Raw genomic sequence first — 20,921 nt, forward strand, 5'->3', positions numbered from 1 at the left:
GCCCTGCCCCAGCAGGGGGATAATGGTGTGGGGTGGATCCTGGGCTCAGTTCCTCGCCAACCAGGGTCTCCCCAGGGCCTTATCCATATAGTGCTGTTGTTGGTACAAAAGAATTATGAAATCTCTGAACGCATCAGAATGTATCTATACACTTATCCAGTGACTTTATTTCTTGGCAATTGTCATAATAAAGTTCCTTTTCTGGAACATCCTTCCCTATACAGTCTGGCCGACTTCTTTTCATGCTTGCCAAAATATCAGTTTTCTGAACTCCAGCAAGACTATGAATTGAACCATGACTGTCCTAAGACAGTAAACTAAGTGTCTCTGTGGCATTTAATAGTTATTATCATATTTCTAGGTTATTTTTGCTTCAAGACTTAAGGTACATAATGTATCTCTGATTAGGTATATAATAAAGGTTTGCTGAGGTAAAATATGAAGCATTGTTAGGGTTATTTTTAGAAATGTGACGTGAAAACTCATCAAGTGGATTTTTCTGCCATATTTGAGGTTTTTCTTAAATATTTTCCCTCTTTTATAAGAACTGTAACATGGCAGAGCTTGCTTTTTTTTTGCAATGGTTTATAATACTAGAATTGTTTAGATAATTAATACTTAGTAGTTTTAATTTTTTTGCAAAATATTTGGGCAGTTTAATATTTCTTTCAAAAGATACAATAAAATAAACAATGTCCATTTAGCTCAGTGTTGTGCTCCTGCCATTTGCAGTAGAAGTGCTATAGTTGCTGTCTTGGAATATTTTTCTTTTTGTGTATTGTAAATGAAGAGAGAGTTGAGGAGAGACAGAACATTTGTATCAAGTTGCTGCTATTACTGACCCATTTCTAATCCTGAAGCTGACCTACAGGGTGCTTACACACATGTAGTCGGTGCTGCTAATGGTTTGCAGTGAGGTCAAATGTCTTGTCTACAGAGCTCTGTAATGCAACAAGTGAGAGTGACGATAAATTGCTTACACTTTTTGAGTCTTTAATTTTGCACCAGTAGTAGTACCGAAACCTCCCTGTTCTCCACCCCGCCCATCCCCACCCCAACATTATGAAATTAACTGCAAAAAACAGCCACTGCCAAACAAAAAAACAGATGGCTGGAGGGTTTGCATGGCTTATGGTGCTCTCAGAGCCAGAATCTGTTTCATTATCAGCTGGCGTTCAAACCCAAGGGAGTACTGCTATAGAATGCTTTGCTATACTTTCATCTCCAGTGGATCTTGCTTTTCCTTACTTTTACTCAGGAACAAATAAACATGGTTAATTAGCTACAAGCCTTTTCGTGCATAGTCATTCCAGCAGCCTGTCTAACTATAATGGCTTTTTAAAAGCTTAAATGAGAACATGAATTGGAGGCACTTTTCCTTGGAGCTATGAATGAAGAATCTAAAACTATGGCAAGTGGTTTTTTTTTTTTTTTCTTCTAAAATAAAAAGCCACTGACTTGGCAACTGGTTTCTTGTTCTACTCTGTGACATGGTCTATCAGGCCGCCTTTATCCCCCTGCTGGAGGCATCCATGCCCTGACATCCCCACTTAAGGAAAATCCACTCAAACTGGGCTCCCAACAAGAGACTCCTCCAGAGGCCTAGAAAGGCCTGGAGGACATACTAACCAATCAAGAGTCAGAAAGCCAGTTAATAAGGCTTGCTTGCTTGCTTGCTCTCACGTCAGTGGTTGAGCTGGCGAGAACCTGGAACAAAGGAGGAGGTTCTCAGTTCTAGCCAAGAAACTGAGGTCCAACTGAGGGCCTTGCCTTCAAGCATTGCAACAAAGGGCTTATACTTAAGGTTTTTGTTTCTTTACTTAAAGGCACAGAGAGTCAAATCCTGAGTTTATTTTGTTGTTTAACTGTTGAGAGACTGACGCCCCACTTACAGCATGGGCCACACATAAGGAGTGTTACAAAGCAGGGCTGCCCACAGGGCATGCTAAAGACCAGTCCCTCCTGCCACATATTTCATGATGAGAAACAAATGTATGTTGCATGACAGGGTTTCTACTGAATAGGTATGCACTCCCAAGCTGTGGCATTCCATCACTGATGAGTAGAAATACTTCCACGACATCTGTTATGGTTGCTGAGCTGAGCATTACATGGTTGTGACTTACAGTATATTATTCAAGTAACACTAACACCTGTTGGTGGGGAGCTTTTTTCCCTATTTGCCTGAGGCTCTGAGCTCATCATGGGATGTAACTTACCTGTTGAATGTTTCTAAAAATAACTATTATGCCTTCAGTAAAAGTAATTAACATTCAAAGAGAAAAGGAGTACTTGTGGCACCTTAGAGACTAACCAATTTATTTGAGCATAAGCTTTCGTGAGCTACAGCTCACTTCATCGGATGCATACTGTAGCTCAAGAAAGCTTATGCTCAAATAAATTGGTTAGTCTCTAAGGTGCCACAAGGACTCCTTTTCTTTTTGCAAATACAGACTAACATGGCTGTTACTCTGAAACCTAACATTCAAAGAGCACTCTTTGTGGCCTTTACTGACATTGGTCCAAATCCTGTTATTTTAAATCAATGGAGTTACTTTGAATTAACACTAATGAGACTGAGAGTAGAATGTAACCTACCGTCTAATCTTCTCAACAACAGTATGAGAGGGAGACAAGTAGTAGTATTCCCTTTTTAAAGGTGGGGAAATTGAGGCAGAGAAGTTAAATGGCTTGCCTAGTGCTATAGTGGCAATTTAGTGTCTGTTCAGATTAGAACCTGGGAAAGCCTGTGATCAAACTACTAGATCACACACCTCTCAACAAATAAAGCTCTAATTTTGGCTTATCGAATTATTTAAGACAAATATAATTCTATATTACAGCTAGAAAAATGACCACCAGATGGTGTTATGCAATAGCTAATGAAATAATTCAGCCAGAGAAAATACACAGCTGTGTTTCATTTTGTGAGGGGCTGAGCATAAGGAGTTCCTCTGAAGGAAATTATCATGTAAGTAAGGGACCACCATCCACAATCATTAGAAAAATGGGACAAATTTATGTATATTCCTAGCAGAGGCATGTGATCTCACAAGGCAATAACATTCTTAAATCTTCTGGGGTTTTGCATATTGCCACCACACTACCTGCTGATATGAGTGGATATAAATTGAGGACAGCAATTGTATCTAATTATACACAGCAAATTGTGTGCTGCTGCATTATGCACTGTATTCAGCATCTGGTAGATTTAAGATGTAGCCACAAATAGAGCACACCGCAGTAGTCTAATCTTATGCAATGAGGACATGAATCGTAGTGAAGTCCACATCCAAAAGAAAAGGTTGCTGTTTTCTAGCCTGATGCAAATAAAAGAAAGTTGTCCTGCCTATTCAACAACTGGGAATCTAACCAGGCTCTCAAGTTGTAAATACAAGTAGCCTCAAACAGACATAATCCTCACCTTATTCCCCAACCCACCAATATTCCCTCTGTATAATATAAATTAAAGATCTTCTCCAAAGCATGTTAAAAATCAATGGAAAGACTCCTATTGACATCAGTAAATTTAGGATAAGACCACTCCGTGAGCCTTAGTCTACTCACTCTCACCCATACTCATGTTCATCCAGGCACTGGGTAAAGGTACACAACTGTAACATCTGGCTCAGAAGAGAAAGAAACAGATAGGTCTTGTGTGTGTACTGAAGGCATCACAATGACATGTTATCACTATCCCTTCTACTAGCCCCACATACATTTTTAATAGGAGGGGGGACATGATGGGACCCTGTAGAACTCCACATGAGAGGAAGAATAGCAACAGCCCAATGTGACATTCTTCAAAATCTGAGAGAAAAGACAGAAGCCATTTAAGGGCAATGCCATGCACTCCTCCTGGAGGTCTGCGGATGGGTCAACAACACTTTATGATCAGTAGTATCAAGTGCAGTGGATAAATCTAGTAATATCAGTATGGACAGCTGATCTTCATTAATGGCCAGTAGGAGGTTGTCAACCAGTGCATCCAGCTCAGTGCTGGTATTCAGAATGGCAAGGTTCTAGGAAATCTGAACTATCTAGATGCTATGGGATTGTCTTGCTGCAATCTTTTCAATAATCTTAACCATATTGTCAATGTGAAGAGAGAGCTTCTTAGGCGAATCCAGCAGCCTTGCTTTTTGTAACAGAGACGCTGACAATTTCCATTAGAATAGGCTCCAAATATATTTACCGGACTTCAGCAAGGAAGAAGATATATCCAGAACTGGGGTTGTGGCACCTGTTCTGTCTCCTGCTCTCTGTCACATCACATGCCCTCCATTGGGGCTTTCAGCCATGGAACACCTTGTCTTAAAGGGACCTTGATGAACAGAGCGGCTGCACCAGACTCAGCTTGGCTCTTAAAGGGCTACTGCCTTGTTATAGCAGCTTTCTCCTTCAGAGAAGCGCTATTTGGAGAAGACGTAGAGAAGGTAGGCAAAGAGTTCTCTCTCACATTTCTTCTTCTTCAGCATCGTAGGTCCTTCTGACTCAGACCCACAACCTTCTCCTGTCACAGCACTTTTTCATCTTTTTGCAAAGGCTCTTTTGAGCCTGGGGAACCTTATAAGATTCATTAAAAGCTTCACAGATATGATCAATTTCCTCTTAGTCTCCCCAAACACCTTTTGAAGGATAGCCCCTACTAGTTTGCTTACAGTTTGCCAGGAGTTTGTTCAGATACCTAGGCTCGAGAGGAGGTTATATAAGGAAACACCTAGAATCTGTCCCTTGTTGTATTCCTTTTATATTTAGAGAGACAGCCTGGCTTATACATTTTTTTCCTAGACAAGCCCTGGAACTGTCTCATAGGCAAGTCCTCATGGGAAATTCCAGCATGGGGCTTCCTAAAGTCTATTGTGATAATCTCTTTGGAGGAGCAAGGCTGGAGATTTGTTGGTCCTAGCCTGTTTTGGTCCCAAACAAGTTGGAAAGATTTTGACTCATGCTGGATTTAAACCACTTCAGAAATTGAATTTGCAGGATTTATTTCCAGCTGGAAATCCTCCATTCCATTCCATTCTGCTTTTCTGGTTCCTGGAGGATTTCCTTTACTCCATAGACCTCAACGATGCATATTTTTGTGGGTCTGTCATTGAATTTTCCCAAACTCTATGCTTTGGCTTGTTCTCAGCTCCCATGGTTGCACAATCAGACCTTATTATCCATAACAGTTTGCCAACAGTATATTTTCCATTAAGTGGAATTTTCCAATTTTATTCCCCCCTGGGAGACAAAGGAAAAAATAGAATAGGAGTACTTGTGGTACCTTAGAGACTAACAAATTTATTTGAGCATAAGCTTCCATGGGCTACAGCCCACTTCATCGGATGCTTAGAATGAAACATATAGTAGGAAGATATAGATATAGATGTACATACATACAGAGAATATGAAAAGGTGGAGTAAAAGGCTAATTAATTAAGATGAGCTATTATCAGCAGGAGAAAAAAACTTTTGTAGTGATAATCAATATGTTCCATTCTATGCACCCTTTTCTTGGTAAATTGGTAAGTCTCTAAGGTGCCACAAGTCCTCCTTTTCTCTTTGCAGATACAGACTAACACGGCTGCTACTCTGAAATATGTCATAAAGGAAAAAATAAAATTATCGACATGAAGTTCTGTTTAGATCAGGGAATTAATGATTTTTTATTGACATTAAACATAAAATCACTTAATGTCAATTGATCATCAATCATTTAACATAAATTGGTGCTCAGGTATTATTGTGATGGATACCCAGGGAATTCATTGTGATAGACAGATCTGAAGTAGATGCATCTGCTAAATTATTTGCTACATGGAAAAATAATTTGTATTAAATGGACTTGAGATTATATTAATACTTGACTGTATTACTACTAAGAAAGAAGTGGATTGATTGGATCTTTAAATGATAGTGATTGACTGTATTTTTTCCTTCTTGTTGTCTCGTAGAGGGACTCATACTACTCACTCTTAAAGAGGTTTCCTTGGAGAAACAAAGACAATGAGGACCCCCGCTGCCTGCCACCTCCCTCCCCTTATTAATAAGAATCCAATCATGTAAAATACCCTGAGATAGACTCAAATGGGTGTATGTCTTCTCTGCAAAGTTAGCTAGGACTAGCCCAGCAGGGGAGGAGCATCCCCATTGCAAAGTGCTACCTGTGCCAGACCTGTATTACAGAGTCCACAGTTTTCAGAGTAACAGCCGTGTTAGTCTGTATTCGCAAAAAGAAAAGGAGTACTTGTGGCACCTTAGAGACTTACCAATTTATTTGCGCATAAGCTTTCGTGAGCTACAGCTCACTTCATCGGATGCATACTGTGGAAAGTGTAGAAGATCTTTTTATATACACACAAAGCATGAAAAGAGTCCACAGTGGTGCTGTACTGGCCTGTGTGCTTGAATGGATTTCTGGTGGGATATCCCGTGGTTCTTAGTGGTGCATAAAACTGGACTGCTCTATGAATTCATTCAAAAGAGGCTCTCGTCCCCCTCCCCCTGCCCAAAGCGGGAACTGCTGTCCATGGTAATGACATTAGAACAATACTTTATGTAAATAACTTCCAACTGGACTTACTATTTATTAGCACAGACAGTTCTGAAGGCGAAAGCGAACAGTGTTTGGCAGCAATAACTTTCAATGAGAACACCATTAGGGAATGCAGACTGGAAACTGTAAAGCGATTTGTAATGTACCTGACTGGCTTCTCTGCCTCTTTCTTTCCTGTCAACTGAATATAAAATTATGATTTTGGGGACACTTCCCCAATTTGAGTTTTACTGATATCACACCACAGCTTTACCAGAAGGCTGGTATCAGCCTCTGGCTAATGGGCAGCACAGAAAGGAGGATTTCTTGGATGGCATCTGTTCAAATGCTGTGGAAACGCTTCAGAAAATGAGCTGGCAAACATGGGGTTAAAATGCTGATCCAGTAAAAGTAAGTTCAGTGCAGAAGAAAGGACATAGACAAGAATGTACAGCCCAGGTGGAATTGTGGAATAGGACTGGAAGACTAACAGAACCCAGGCTTGATTAGCTTGCATTTACATGGCATTGTAGATAGGTTGCCAGCCAGAGCTGGAGTGAAACCTGAGCTCAAGCCTATACCCTCAGCCATGCCTGTAGCTCAGGGTTAAAGCACTCTCAAGCTTGGGTTAGAAGTGTATGGAAAGGAGGTTGGGGTGACACCTAGGCTAGAGCCCAGGCTAACTCTGCAATGAAGATATACCCTTAAGTGTTTTATATAGCCATCCATCATCTTATCTGAGCACCTAAGGAATAGTCTCTGCTCAGTTCTTCAGAGGTCTGGGGGGTTATTCCTCCTTGGCTCCAAATTTGACAAGCACTTGTGGATCACAGGTGAAAAAGTTCACAATAATTGAGCATTTTATCCCATTTATGTCCTGAGACAATGTCCGTATTCAGGTAAATATCCATACTCTCTCCACCTGATCCTTGAATTTCTGTAAAATGGATTTTTTTCATATACTTTAAGTGCAGAGTTAAAGCTGAAATCTCATTCTGAATTAATCTGACTGAGCTAAATTTACTGTTGGTGTAAATCTTGTCTTCAGGGACTCCATTTGATCCATTGTTGCCTCTCTCATATGTGGTTCTGTTGGGACAATCAATCATAACGGGAAAACATTTGTATAATTACTCAACAAAACATGTTATAGTCAAATTGTTAGCTGTGTTTTTCACTCTCTTTTTTCAGATCCCCTCTTCCTTTCTCTTGACAAACCATCACTTACTTCCTCTTCTTTTGTTATCCTACACATTTTTCATTGTATACCACTGGGTATCAGCATTACTCACACCATAGGTGTTTCTTTTAGTAGTCTTTTGGATTGCCTGTGAATTAACCATGTCCTCAGCAAGAATACTTACTCATAACAGAGTGAGATAATGATAGAATTTGAGTCTTTAATCTGCATTTGTGGAACCTTTCCTCATAGTTTGTGTGTGCATGTGAAATTTTGTGCAGTTTTTCCCCCCGACTTTTTTTAAACAAACCTATTTGATGGAGTTATATGAGAAGAGACAGTGTTTGTTTTACATATTTATTTTTAAAACAAAAAATGAGCTTTATCTGTAAATGACTGTTCAAAAGAACATGGTAAATGGTCACAGAAACAAGAGTCTAATGCATTTCACAAAAAAAGTGTTATCTTATATTTATTTCAGTGTTTATTTCTCTAAATTTGCTTGTTAATTTAGGTTCATATACAAGCTTCTGTTAAGGTCTTTACAGTCCTTCCACTATTAAGTAATAATCTTTTACAGTTTTTTACTTGATAAACATAATATTTGCCATATCTGATATGTAAATGCATTGAAAAATATGCTTATCATATAAGTGCAGCTTTAACAACTTTTGAAATGTTTAATTTACTTTTAAACCTTGTTTGGATGGTTCAATCTATCCATGGAAATTCATATTTAGTAAATTTAAAGCAGCCTATTTTTCACTTCAAATGCCACAAAGCCTTTATATGTCACATCAAGGAATACTTAAAATCTTTCATTTATCATGTACAAGCACAATAATAGCCATATTCTAATCTCCAATCAAGGGCAACCATCACAGTTTACTGGAAAAGAAACTGATTACTTGAGCATACCATAAATCCTCCTAAAGTCTGCATGGTAACAATCACTGTGACATGCTTATTGAAGTCTATGGGAGGTTTTCTACTGATTTCAAGTTGGGCTTCGAGTCTGCCCCAAAAGCACATGATTCATTATCATTTGGCCTCTTCACAAAAATATTGATTTATTACATATATTTTATCATATCAATTGTAGATTTCCAAAAGTATATGAACCCACTGATATTTTCATATTAATTATATTTTGGGGTGGGAGGTGACAAATTTCATACCAGAGAGTTTTTTAAAATATATTGAATATTTTATAATAATCTGCACAGTTTCCAGATTTTTTACATATAGTGAAAGATCTCAAGTTATTTTCAGTGTGTCACATTAATGTCACCAAAACTTCTTCCAAAGAAAAGAGTTCTGTTTTTCATTTTCCAATTTTCCTTTTATTCTGTCTAGCCTAGTCTGTCCATATTTTTTTTGGTCTTTTTAGTTTGATCCGTGCTTTCTGATTGCTACAGTGTGTGTCGCTTCTTATTTGATTTTCCTATCTACTATTTTAAATCCCTGCCTATTTTTCTGTTCATTTTTATAGATATTTTGCTGTTTCTTTGTGCTGTTTCTATCTCAGGGCTCAGTCCTGAGTACAAAGAGCTGCAAACTCCCACCAATGTGTGCAGTGTTTATCCCCAAAGGCCTTCTCACCCCCTTGTGGACCATGCAGGGAATGAAATTGTGAGATGTCGTCGTGTCAGGGGTGTAAAAAGGCTTCTTACAGGCTTCTTTCCCATCCCCCTCACGTATAAAGGCTAGTCACAATCTGAGCCTAAATTATTAGTCTAACAGCAATACAACGAATATAATCTGAAATAAAACAAGTAAGCACCATTTCTTAACCCCTCCTTGAAAACTCTGTCTAATCAAAGCATCAGTATTAACAAGTGTCACCAAAGAGTATTATAAACTCTCCATTGTATGGTCTTGTTCCCCTTTTGAAGATTGCCTCATGCTGTGTGGGGTGGAGATTCTTTTTAAACATCACTGAACTTTTTATGCTCATCCTACAGTATTTCAATATATATGCACACTATCTATCTGTATCGATCGGTTGTCCCTTGTCTTGTCTTATACTTACAAGTTAAGTTCTTCAGGGGCAGGCGCTGTCTTTTTGTTCTGTGTTCGTACAATGCCTAGCAAAATGGGGTCCAGGTGAATAACTGGGGCTCCTAGGTACTGGGTTAATACAAATAATGACAGTTACTATTATCAGTGAGCCCTTGAGGAAATTCAGGGATATGTCTATGTCACAGGGTCTGCTCAGACTTCCCCTCCCTCACAGTGCTCCTAATTCCTCCAACTGCTATCCCCCTACACACCCTTCTCAGGGTCTGCTGGCCTTTGAGCCTTCCTTCAGTTGGTACAGAGGCAGAAATGCAGCCCTCCTGTCCCCTACCAGGCTAGTCCTGACTGAACTTTTCTCAGGGCTTATATACAGCTGTCTCCACTTGGCTCAGCCTATTCCTCTGAGCCAGCCCTCTTTAGGGCCTGCAGCTGGGCACCCTGCTGAGTGCCTGGGCCCCCGGTACCTGGCCACCCTGCCAGGAAGCAGGGTGCGGCCAGCCCTTTTTAGCAGGGTGTTCACAGAGTTTACTTCTGCCCTGCCACAGTCTGTTTAATGTATTGGGTGCCATTGTGTTCCTTTATTGTAGAACATGCTTGTTGAACATATTGTAGAACATGTGTTGAGTATGAAATCATTTATGAAGAATGACACCAGGATGATTATCAGATTGAACTGTCATCTCTATGCATTATAATGCAATTTTATTTAGTTAAGCAGCAGATGTATAATGATGTTAGAATTCATAAATCATTTATCAGATAATTTCTATCATTATTCCATAATAGCCTAGTTTTTTTTGGGAGATTTTCTTCCTTTCCCGGTGTCCAATTTAATTTAAAACAAAAATATGTCTGGGTTTCTCAGGACAGAAGCCCTGAAAAATTAAATTTTTAATGGCTTCTGGACATTTTAAAAAATTGAATCAGGCGCCTTATGAGAACATTGATCCTTCCTCTGCAGATCTCTTTAAATTTATCCTATGAACGTATAATTTCCAGGCACTGCAGCCTGGCTGCAAATCCATCAGTCACATGGAAAACTGATAGTATTTTGTTCTGACACATTTATAAATGCTAAGTATAATAAAATTGGTAAAATTGAAAAAATAGATATTGTTTATACAGTGAAAGATACCTTGGGATAGAATTTAAAAGTTCCCGTTAAAGGTTACCTTGTTTCATGTATTTAATTCTGTGCACCAATCAGTCTGGCTACTGACCATATGATATATTTAAAACTAACTAATTAAATTCAGTTTCCCAAAACATACAGCCTGAATCATGGGAAGAAAGTTCCTTCTAGTTGATCCATAGTTGAACAAATGCTTGATGAAAATTATTTGCCTTGTGCAGCACATTTTAAGATGAGTACCTGTGGGCTGAGTGAGTGACTTCCATAGTGGGGAAAACACTCTGGGTCTGATTCTTATTTACGGTAAGGCCCCTTTTATCGCTCTGGCTGTACTAATTTAAGCTGTGTGTAAAAAGGCACTAGTATAAATCAGAATTTAGGCCTCTGCCTCTAGTCCTTAAAAGTATCTCACATGATCTTAGTGATTCAGCTGTAAAGTACTTCTTCCTAGCAAACCTTGTATATTGTAGATTTGTGAGTATGATACTAAAGTTGTAACTCTCTCTCCCTCTTTTGCATTTTGATGAGCCACTGAAATATGCCCTGATATTTTGTTGCTGTCTTTGGAAATCATTAGTAAGACTACGTTTTAGTCATGGGTATTTTTAGTAAAAGTCATGGACAGGTCACAGGCTGTAAACAAAAATTCACTACCCGTGACCTATGACTTTTACTAAAAATACCCATGACTAAAACTTGGAGGGAGGGCTGCCCGGTGGGCTGTGGGTGGAGGGGGAAGGTGTCCCAGGTGCTGGGGAGGGGGCAGGTAGCGGCACGTGGCCCGGGATCTCTGCTGGAGCGGGAAGGGGGCGGCCCGGGACTCCCGCTGGTGCTGAGGGGGCGTGGGAGGCAGCGTGTGGCCCAGGACCCCTGCTGTTGCTGGTGTGAGGGGGTTGGGTGGGGCTGGCAGGCTTCCTACCTGGTTCCGCGCCTCCCCTTTACTCCCAGCAGCAGAGTGTGGGGTTGGGGCACAGAACAGGGTGAGGCGGGCTCTGGGCAGAACTTACCTGGGGGGCTCCCTGGAAACGGCGACATCCCCCCTCTCAGCTCCCTGCGGAGGCGTGGCCAGGCAGCTCTGTGTGCTGCCTCTGCCCAGAGTGCTGGCTTCGCAGCTCCCATTGGCCAGGAACCGTGACCAATGGGAGCTGCGGGGGTGGTGCCTGCAGGCAATGTCTTTCTCTCTAGGTACTTATATGGACCTCATTATATCTCTAGTGTGTGATTGCCTCCCTAGTAATTAAAAATCAAACAGTACAAATAACCTCTTTCTCCCTTCCTCACCTGTTAAAAGAAAAACCTCAAAATACATATTGGTATGTTTAACTGGATGGGCTGAGTAAATGAATGCACTGAAAGAAGCTATTGTGCAGATTTTTAAATGTTTTTTGTTCAACAAAGTACAGTTTTCAGTATTATTACTTACTGTTTTATTACACTAGTGCCTAGAGGTCTCAATAAAATACAGTAATTTATTTCTAATTCAGGAGAAAGTAGAATTTCATCTGAGGGTTTCAGAAGTAGAGCAGGAGTTTATTAACAATTCTAATATCTCTTTTCCTTTCTCTACAGGAAACTCACATTATTCTCTTTATGGCCAGCAGAAAAAATAGACTTTCTTGTTCACTGCTCCCTACAGAGATTTTACAGGTGGTTGTTAGGGAAATGCAACAAAATTTAATAAGAATAGATAATACTTTTCCTGTAAAATTAGTTAGGCTATTTTATAGGCAGGTGCAAATGTAGCCCTATTTTAATAACTCAAGAAGTGTTTGTTTTGATCTATATTTGTAGACATTAGATTGTATTTGTGTGGACTTCATACTTCATCAGTATAAACATTAATAATAAGATTGATATAGTAATACTCTGGATTTACATTGGTGTAACTAGGAATATGAGCTACTCTTGAGCTAAGTGAATGGAGAATCTGCTCCTAAAAACTGCAGTTTCCTACATAACTAGAACATATAACACATAACTTCTAACACTGTTGCAAAAAGGGGAACAGCAGTATTTTTCTACTCATGAGCATTAAGTTTTACCACAAGGGAAACTAAGAGTTTTTTTTTTTTGTTTTTTTTTTTTGCGAAAAATACAAGGTATTTTTGTAAACATTCTATGTTAAGCCACTGAAGCTTTTGGCTTGTTTCCAGAGCTCCAGCACTGTCCACTTACATGGTACTGAATTGCTATAAGAAAGTTTTGGATATTGGCATCACTGACCCTTTTGTTTCAGAATATCTGTGGAAGGAGTTTGTAAACGCACTGACATCTATTCCGTTTTTCTGTTGTCTTCAGGACAGGAACAACTGTTGTTCCAGAAAGTTTAAACTCTTACTTCTTAGTAGTTGTAAAATCGGTAAGTATGTTAAAGACACATCATATGGCAGAAATGACATCCTATAATTCCTGGTGTAAAAGCTCAGATAACTGGAGGTCAGAGTAAGGAATAAAACTGAATATAAGAAAACTTTGTGAGCATGATGCATGTGAAAACTGGTGCTAGCCTCATGCGGGGATGTAATCTTTGAATACAGCCTATAGGGAGCTACTTGCATTTTTTAGTTTACATTGTGGGTCTGACCCTGCATTCCTCATTCAGACAATAGCTTCTCAATGACTTTCCTTTCACTTTCAGCTCTTTGACTACAATGGGAAGCTTTGCTTGAGAAAGGACCTCAGGATCAGGAACATACTGTAAATTCATTCTATTCTGAGGTAGCATGGGGATCCTGTTTTTCCATGACAGTGTTTTGAAAGATGTTATTAATCCATTACATGTCTGAGAGATTTTTCAGTCATTATAGCTATGAAGAAATCTACCTCAAGTCATATTGGGCTACATTTTTAGCCTGTATTGGTTTTGTGCCTCACAAAACAGAAGCTGAAAACTTGGCCCAGAATATTCACGTATGAATCAAGCAGTTAAAGTCTTGTAAAAATATCTAGACCATGAAAATGATATTCTCAGATTTCAAATCTTGGATATGGTTTCACAGAGTACAGTTTATAATGGCTTGTCCTAAAAGGATTGCATGTTTATGAAACACTATTTAACATATGTATTTCTATATATGTTATTAGCAGATCAGTCCTTTCTTCAAACCCAGAATTCGAAGGCAGTGTGGTCTGGCAGAATGAGCATAGGCTTGGGAGACAAAAAGTCCAGAGTTTAGCTCCAGACTCTGTCACTGACTCACTTCATGGCTTTGTGCATGTCACTTAGCCTTTCTGTCTCAGCTTTAGCACAATGGGGATAATAATACTTAGCTGTCTTACAAGGGTGTTGTGAGGATTAGCTAATGTCTGTACAGTGCTTTGAAAATACAAAGCACCATACACATTCTAAGTATTATTTAGTTTATAAATGAACAATAAACCTTTAAGAATTAAAGGCCAAATTGCCCATCTTGTGGGGAAACACACCAGTGGTGGAGAGGAAGGAGGCCAGAATAGTATGTGAAGTTCGTATTGTGGAGTTTCCCTCACACTGTTGCACTGGGGTAAAGAGGTTAACTCCCCGACCCCACATGCCCCAGAATATAGTATGTGCATTCCCCAAGATCCACTGGAGGACAGTCTGCCCCAGTGGCAGATTAGCTACTGGGCCGACGGTGTTTGTGCCCCCAGAAGCCCTGGGCAATTGGGGGCCCCTATAAAAATGGGCACCCCTGTGCCCCAACCCACTCTGCCCGCCCGCCCAGCATTCCTATGGGGTCCCCGGCAGGAGCACCAGGCAGAGAGGGGCAAGCCCCTGTACCCTGACCCCATTTCCCTGGCAGGAGCGTGGAGAGGGGAAATGCAAGCAGAAGGGGTGGAGAGGGTCCCCCACTTGCTCAGGCCCAGGGCCCCTCAAAGCCATAATCCTTCTCTGCTCTGCCCATGTGGAGACCCTGTGAACACCCTCCAGCGCACTGTGTTTTTTTCCTTCCTTCTGTCTGACAGCTTCTGCCACTGGAACTCTCTTTAAAGGAGGCCTCCATAGTGCAGAAGGAACTCAGTGGAAAGGCTAAAATAGCCTTCTAAATTTTGGGCAGGTTGCATCCCTACCGACCACCCATCTCTTCCTCTCTGAAGACCGCAGAGTCCAGTGAAGGGGAATCTGCATGGGACAAATGGGTGGGAATGGTATCACGGAAACCGCATTCCTGCCCCTATCAGCTAGGCAAGGAGAAGTCCTTGCAGGGAGGGTCTCCTGTGTGCAGAGCATCAAGGATTGCAATCTGGCTCTGTGTTTTTTCCCTCTAAAGGCTTGTTTTTCTACATATTTTGATTCATTCATAAATGAGGCAGTATTAATGCAGTCTAAAAAACGCTCATGTGCTGCAAACTGTTTTTCGTGCTGCAAACTGTTTTTCATGCTGCTGCCTGACTGCTGCCTAATTAATCCTTAGTATGCTAATTGCATCACCTTTTCCATGGTTCATTGCTTAACTGGAAGTTTAGAGAGGAAACCCATACAAAAGCTGATCAGGACTTGAAACAGAGCTTTGAGTTATGTGAAAACTATAAATCTGATCCTAATTATGGCTGGGGAATTCATATCCAATTTTATAATGTCATGTCATGTGTATTCCTAGTGGAAAGTAAGAACTTGTACATCAAGACTTTTTATTTAAAATTTATTGGTGTGCTTTGATATACACCATGGAATATATATGTATATAAATAATTTTCCTGACTTGGAAAGCAGTTAAATTTTCCCCCTGGGTTTGGGGAAGCAAGGTGAGACCCACAGATGGTTTAGAAAGCCTGATATAAACTGCAAGAACTATGTAACCAAAATTAAGAGAAACTAATTTTAGGACTGATGTTTTTATAAATAATGGCAAAAGTAATTGTGTTTTAAATGCTGGCAAAAACCTTTTTAAAAATAAAACTTGTATGGACTGTTGTTCTTGCCCCAATAGTTATATAATTAAATTACTTTGCTAGGAAATATTAAGGAGATGCGTTCTTATATCAAATTATGGAGATTTGCAAATGCAGCTGGTATTAACAGTAATGTGATTTACACATTTACCCTTTGCATCCAGTGAATTTTTTTTCCAAAGTGCTGTATTTCACCGATGTGAACATTTTTTACTGGGGATCAGTATTTGAATAGGTTGTGTGTCTAGGGGCACAGGTATACATTCATGGTTATCCCATAGCTGACTTATTACTATGTTTAAATGCTCTTCTGAATTGGGGCCTTTATTAGCACAGTTTCAGACAGCTGAAAGTTATTTTGGAAAAGCTGCCTTATGTTTAATTTGAACAGTCAAAAATAAGTTTTAGTGCTTAGTAGAACAGACAATGCATTTTAATTACCTTTACAGTGTGAACTTTTTTAGAACACATTCTTGTTTGGAGTTACTTTAGCAAGTCTGATAAAACTTATATTCCTTGCAAGCAAAACTCACTTGTGAAGAAATCAGACAGGCTACCTGAGTAATTCAGGGGAAGTAAATTTTGCAATTGTTCAGATAGATATTGCATAACAACCCCCACTATTACTGTAACATTTAAACTTAAGTGAGAAACATACAGACAAACCTTGTGCAATATTTTGAAAATGTATCCCTTTATTCTTGGAAGATGAATTTGCTTCTACAAAAGCTTCTATCACAGAACATCATATTAAATAAGTCAACTAGTATCAGTATGATGGTTTAATCTACACATTTTATTTTGCACATTGTCCTAATTTATTTTGCACAAAATCCTAATTCTATCCCTGCATATTATAATTTTCTCTTCTGCAAGTGGAGCTGTCACCTACCTTTTGTAGATGTACCTTTCTGTATTTTAAAATATTTCTCTGCACAAAAATAGCGATAGCTAGTTTTCTACTCTGTGCAATTTAAAACAATTATTCTGAAAAATCTCTAATTCACAAATTATTCACCCACAGAATCTATGAAAACAAGGGAATTTAAAAGTCATGATTGTGAGGTTTTTTTTTTTTGTTTTTTTTTAGGACTAGGTGAAAAAGATGCTGAGACGAAGAGAGGTGGCAGGAAACAAAAGGCATTAAAATATTGCATTTTTCTCTTGAATCTGTTTTTTTTAACATTAAATGAGAAAGTGAGAATACGTTTGCAACATAAAATTAAAATAAATGAACCATACAAAACTTTCTTATAAATTTACTTCAATTCTCTGTTAAAAATTTATAAGAAATTTACATTTTGGTTAAGAAAACCTTTAAAAGAAATAAAAGTAGAATTAAAGATGCCTATATGATGGTAAGAAAGATCAACATCTTTATTTAACTTGGCATGTGCAAATTTATCAAGAAATGATCATTAAATTTGATAGAATAACTAAAGTATTATCAAAAAGTAGTAATCCTATTGAAGACCCTGATCCTGCAAAGACTTTTGCATGTACTTAATTTTACGCACTATCAGTGGCTTCAATGGGGCTACTCACAAAGTATGTAAGGTTAAACATGTGCAAAAGTCTTTGTGGGATTGGGATCTAATTCGGTTCTATACTGAGAAGATAATTTTGTTATCAATATTGAAACTAGGCACCTATAATACAGGACCTTAGTAAGTGCCAGTCAAACCCTATGGGGCCCAATCCTGCAAAGATTTAAGACTATACCTAACTTTATTCATGTGGATATTCTCACACAAGTCATACCTTAATCACTGGATTAATCACATATAAGCATAATATCTTGACCCATTATGCACATTGCAAGTTAAATTCAAATATTTAACTTTATTACCATCATCCTGTAAGCATCTGTATTTCAATTTATGACTAATGTTTGTCGTACTTTGAGCCCGAATTTTTAACAGATCTTTTAACAACTATTCATAGGCAATGGTGCACAAGCCAGTACAGGGAATCATTACAAGGCATCTTTTAAATCCCACCGTGTGAACGCTGTACCTGCAATAAGCATAGTTTACTACCAAACCCTATATGTGATGTATACATACCTGAAAAAGATTTTGATTAATTTATGGCTAAGTAAGTTCTTCAGGGGCTGAGCACTCTGTTCCAATTCAGCAAAGCGCTTAAGCATATGCTTAATCTTAAGCATGTATTGGCCCCTTTGATGTTTAAGTTTTTTGCTGGATTGGGACTAGAGTGCTCAGCACCTCACAGGATTGAGCCCACAGAGTCAGTTTCAAAGCTCATTGAAGTCAATGGGAGTCATTCTATTGATTTCAAATCAATGGGCTTAGGATATAGCTAGGTTTGGATTGGAGCAACCAGGGATTTTACCATGCTCACTCCAACCTGGTATTACAACTATTCACTACTTTGAACGTTCTCATTCCCAGACATAGCATTCTTGGAGAGAGGAGAAAGGTCTATTTCCAACAATGACATAATTGTGCAAGCCTATAGTTGCCGTTGCTGTGACATTTTTCTGAATTATCTCCTGTATGGGACAAACTTTTGGGAATGATGGAAAGAACATAGCATATTTCATATTGCTTTTCCTGTGATCTTACCTCATAGGGTATCACCAACAGAATAAGGGAGGGGAAAAATTAGTACACATCACAATGTCAAAATAATTTTATTTACAAGACAAATTATTTGTTAATCCGAGGGGCCCTGATTCAGCAATTCCCATAAGCGCCTGCTTAATTTTAGCAACATACTTAAGTGCATTGTTCAGTAGTGATAGGGTTAATGTGCTTAATTTCAAGCACTTAATTTCAAGCAAATGCTTAAGAGTTTTACTGAATTGGACCTAAATTCTTAATATCCTACAGGATATATTCTATAACACAACCTATTCCTTAATATCTGTACCAGTCCCTACATTCATAAAGTATTTTAATGGTTTCATTTTTTCTTCTTTTAATACTGCACCCCGGCAAACATTAATACTGATCATTCAGTTAGTCCAGTTTATTATCTTGTTCCCAGACTAGGTTTAAAAAGTGATGCCAGTGTTAGTCATATAGCTGTAGGTCTGGTCAGTTACTGCACTGTAATCTTCTCCCACAAGAACAATCAATATGTTTCTTGACAGGTTTCAGAGTAACAGCCGCCTTAGTCTGTATTCACAAAAAGAAAAGGAGTACTTGTGGCACCTTAGAGACTAACCAATTTATTTGAGCATGAGCTTTCGTGAGCTACAGCTCACTTCATCGGATGCATACCGTGGAAACTGCAGAAGACATTATATACACACAGAGACCATGAAACAATACCTCCTCCCACCCCACTGTCCTGCTGGTAATAGCTTATCTAAAGTGATCATCAAGTTGGGCCATTTCCAGCACAAATCCAGGTTTTCTCACCCTCCGCCCCCCCACAAACAACCTCACTCTCCTGCTGGTAATAGCCCATCCAAAGTGACCACTCTCTTCACAATGTGTATGATAATCACGGTGGGCCATTTCCTGCACAAATCCTGGTTGTCTCACCCCCCTCCAAAAAACACACACACAAACTCGCTCTCCTGCTGGTAATAGCTTATCCAAAGTGACCACTCTCCCTACAATGTGCATGATAATCAAGGTGGGCCATTTCCAGCACAAATCCAGGCTCTCTCACCCCCCCTCCGCCCCCGGGAACACACACACACACACACAAACTCACTCTCCTGCTGGCAATAGCTCATCCAAACTGACCACTCTCCAAGTTTAAATCCAAGTTTAACCAGAACGTCGGGGGGGGGGGGGGGTAGGAAAAAACAAGGGGAAATAGGCTACCTTGCATAATGACTTAGCCACTCCCAGTCTCTATTTAAGCCTAAATTAATAGTATCCAATTTGCAAATGAATGCCAATTCAGCAGTTTCTCGCTGGAGTCTGGATTTGAAATTTTTTTGTTGGAAGATAGCGACCTTCATGTCTGTGATTGTGTGACCAGAGAGATTGAAGTGTTCTCCGACTGGTTTATGAATGTTATAATTCTTGACATCTGATTTGTGTCCATTTATTCTTTTACGTAGAGACTGTCCAGTTTGACCAATGTAAATGGCAGAGGGGCATTGCTGGCACATGATGGCATATATCACATTGGTGGATGTGCAGGTGAACGAGCCTCTGATAGTGTGGCTGATGTTATTAGGCCCTGTGATAGTGTCCCCTGAATAGATATGTGGGCACAGTTGGCAACGGGCTTTGTTGCAAGGATAGCTTCCTGGGTTAGTGGTTCTGTTGTGTGGTATGTGGTTGTTGGTGAGTATTTGCTTCAGGTTGGGGGGCTGTCTGTAGGCAAGGACTGGCCTGTCTCCCAAGATTTGTGAGAGTGTTGGGTCATCCTTCAGGATAGGTTGTAGTTCCTTAATAATGCGTTGAAGGTGACGAATAATGCGTTGAAGGGCTGAAGGTGACGGCTAGTGGCGTTCTGTTATTTTCTTTGTAAGGCCTGTCTTGTAGTAGGTGACTTCTGGGAACTCTTCTGGCTCTATCAATCTGTTTCTTCACTTCCGCAGGTGGGTATTGTAGTTGTAAGAAAGCTTGACAGAGATCTTGTAGGTGTTTGTCTCTGTCTGAGGGGTTGGAGCAAATGCGGTTGTATCGCAGAGCGTTATTATTATATTAATTAATATAATTATATAATATATAATAATATAAAATTATTATATTAATTAATATAATTAATTATATTAATATTATTAATATTATTATACGCCAATATTGACTGTAGACGATGGATAATAACGTCTTGACTGTAGACGATGGATCGTGTGGTGTGGTCAGGGTGAAAGCTGGAGGCATGTAGGTAGCAATAGCGGTCAGTAGGTTTCCGGTATAGGGTGGTGTTTATGTGACCATTGTTTATTAGCACTGTAGTGTCCAGGAAGTGGATCTCTTGTGTGGACTGGACCAGGCTGAGGTTGATGGTGGGATGCAAATTGTTGAAATCATGGTGGAATTCCTCAAGGGCTTCTTTTCCGGTTGTTTGTGGGGGGGCGGAGGGTGAGAAAACCTGGATTTGTGCTGGAAATGGCCCAACTTGATGATCACTTTAGATAAGCTATTACCAGCAGGAGAGTGAGTTTGTGTGTGTGGTTTTTGGAGGGGGGTGAGGGAGTGAGAGAACCTGGATTTATGCAGGAAATGGCCCACCTTGATTATCATACACATTGTGAAGAG

General features: G+C 39.5%; 1 protein-coding gene across 1 annotated transcript in view; it reads left to right on the forward strand.

Annotated features, from left to right (window-relative positions):
• Positions 1-20,921, forward strand: part of LOC311519336 (uncharacterized protein) — a gene marked incomplete at its 5' end in the record, with an annotated part of 94,254 nt that overhangs the window by 64,353 nt on the left and 8,980 nt on the right. The window contains 2 exons of the mRNA XM_084625755.1: positions 13,153-13,213; positions 16,817-16,933. Of these exons, the coding sequence (XP_084481881.1) occupies positions 13,153-13,213; positions 16,817-16,933 (178 nt within the window). The remainder of the gene's footprint in view (positions 1-13,152; positions 13,214-16,816; positions 16,934-20,921) is intronic.

Source organism: Lepidochelys olivacea, assembly GCF_965140295.1.
Source record: "Lepidochelys olivacea isolate rLepOli2 genome assembly, chromosome: 4".
In the NCBI taxonomy this organism is placed as follows: Eukaryota; Metazoa; Chordata; order Testudines; family Cheloniidae; genus Lepidochelys; species Lepidochelys olivacea.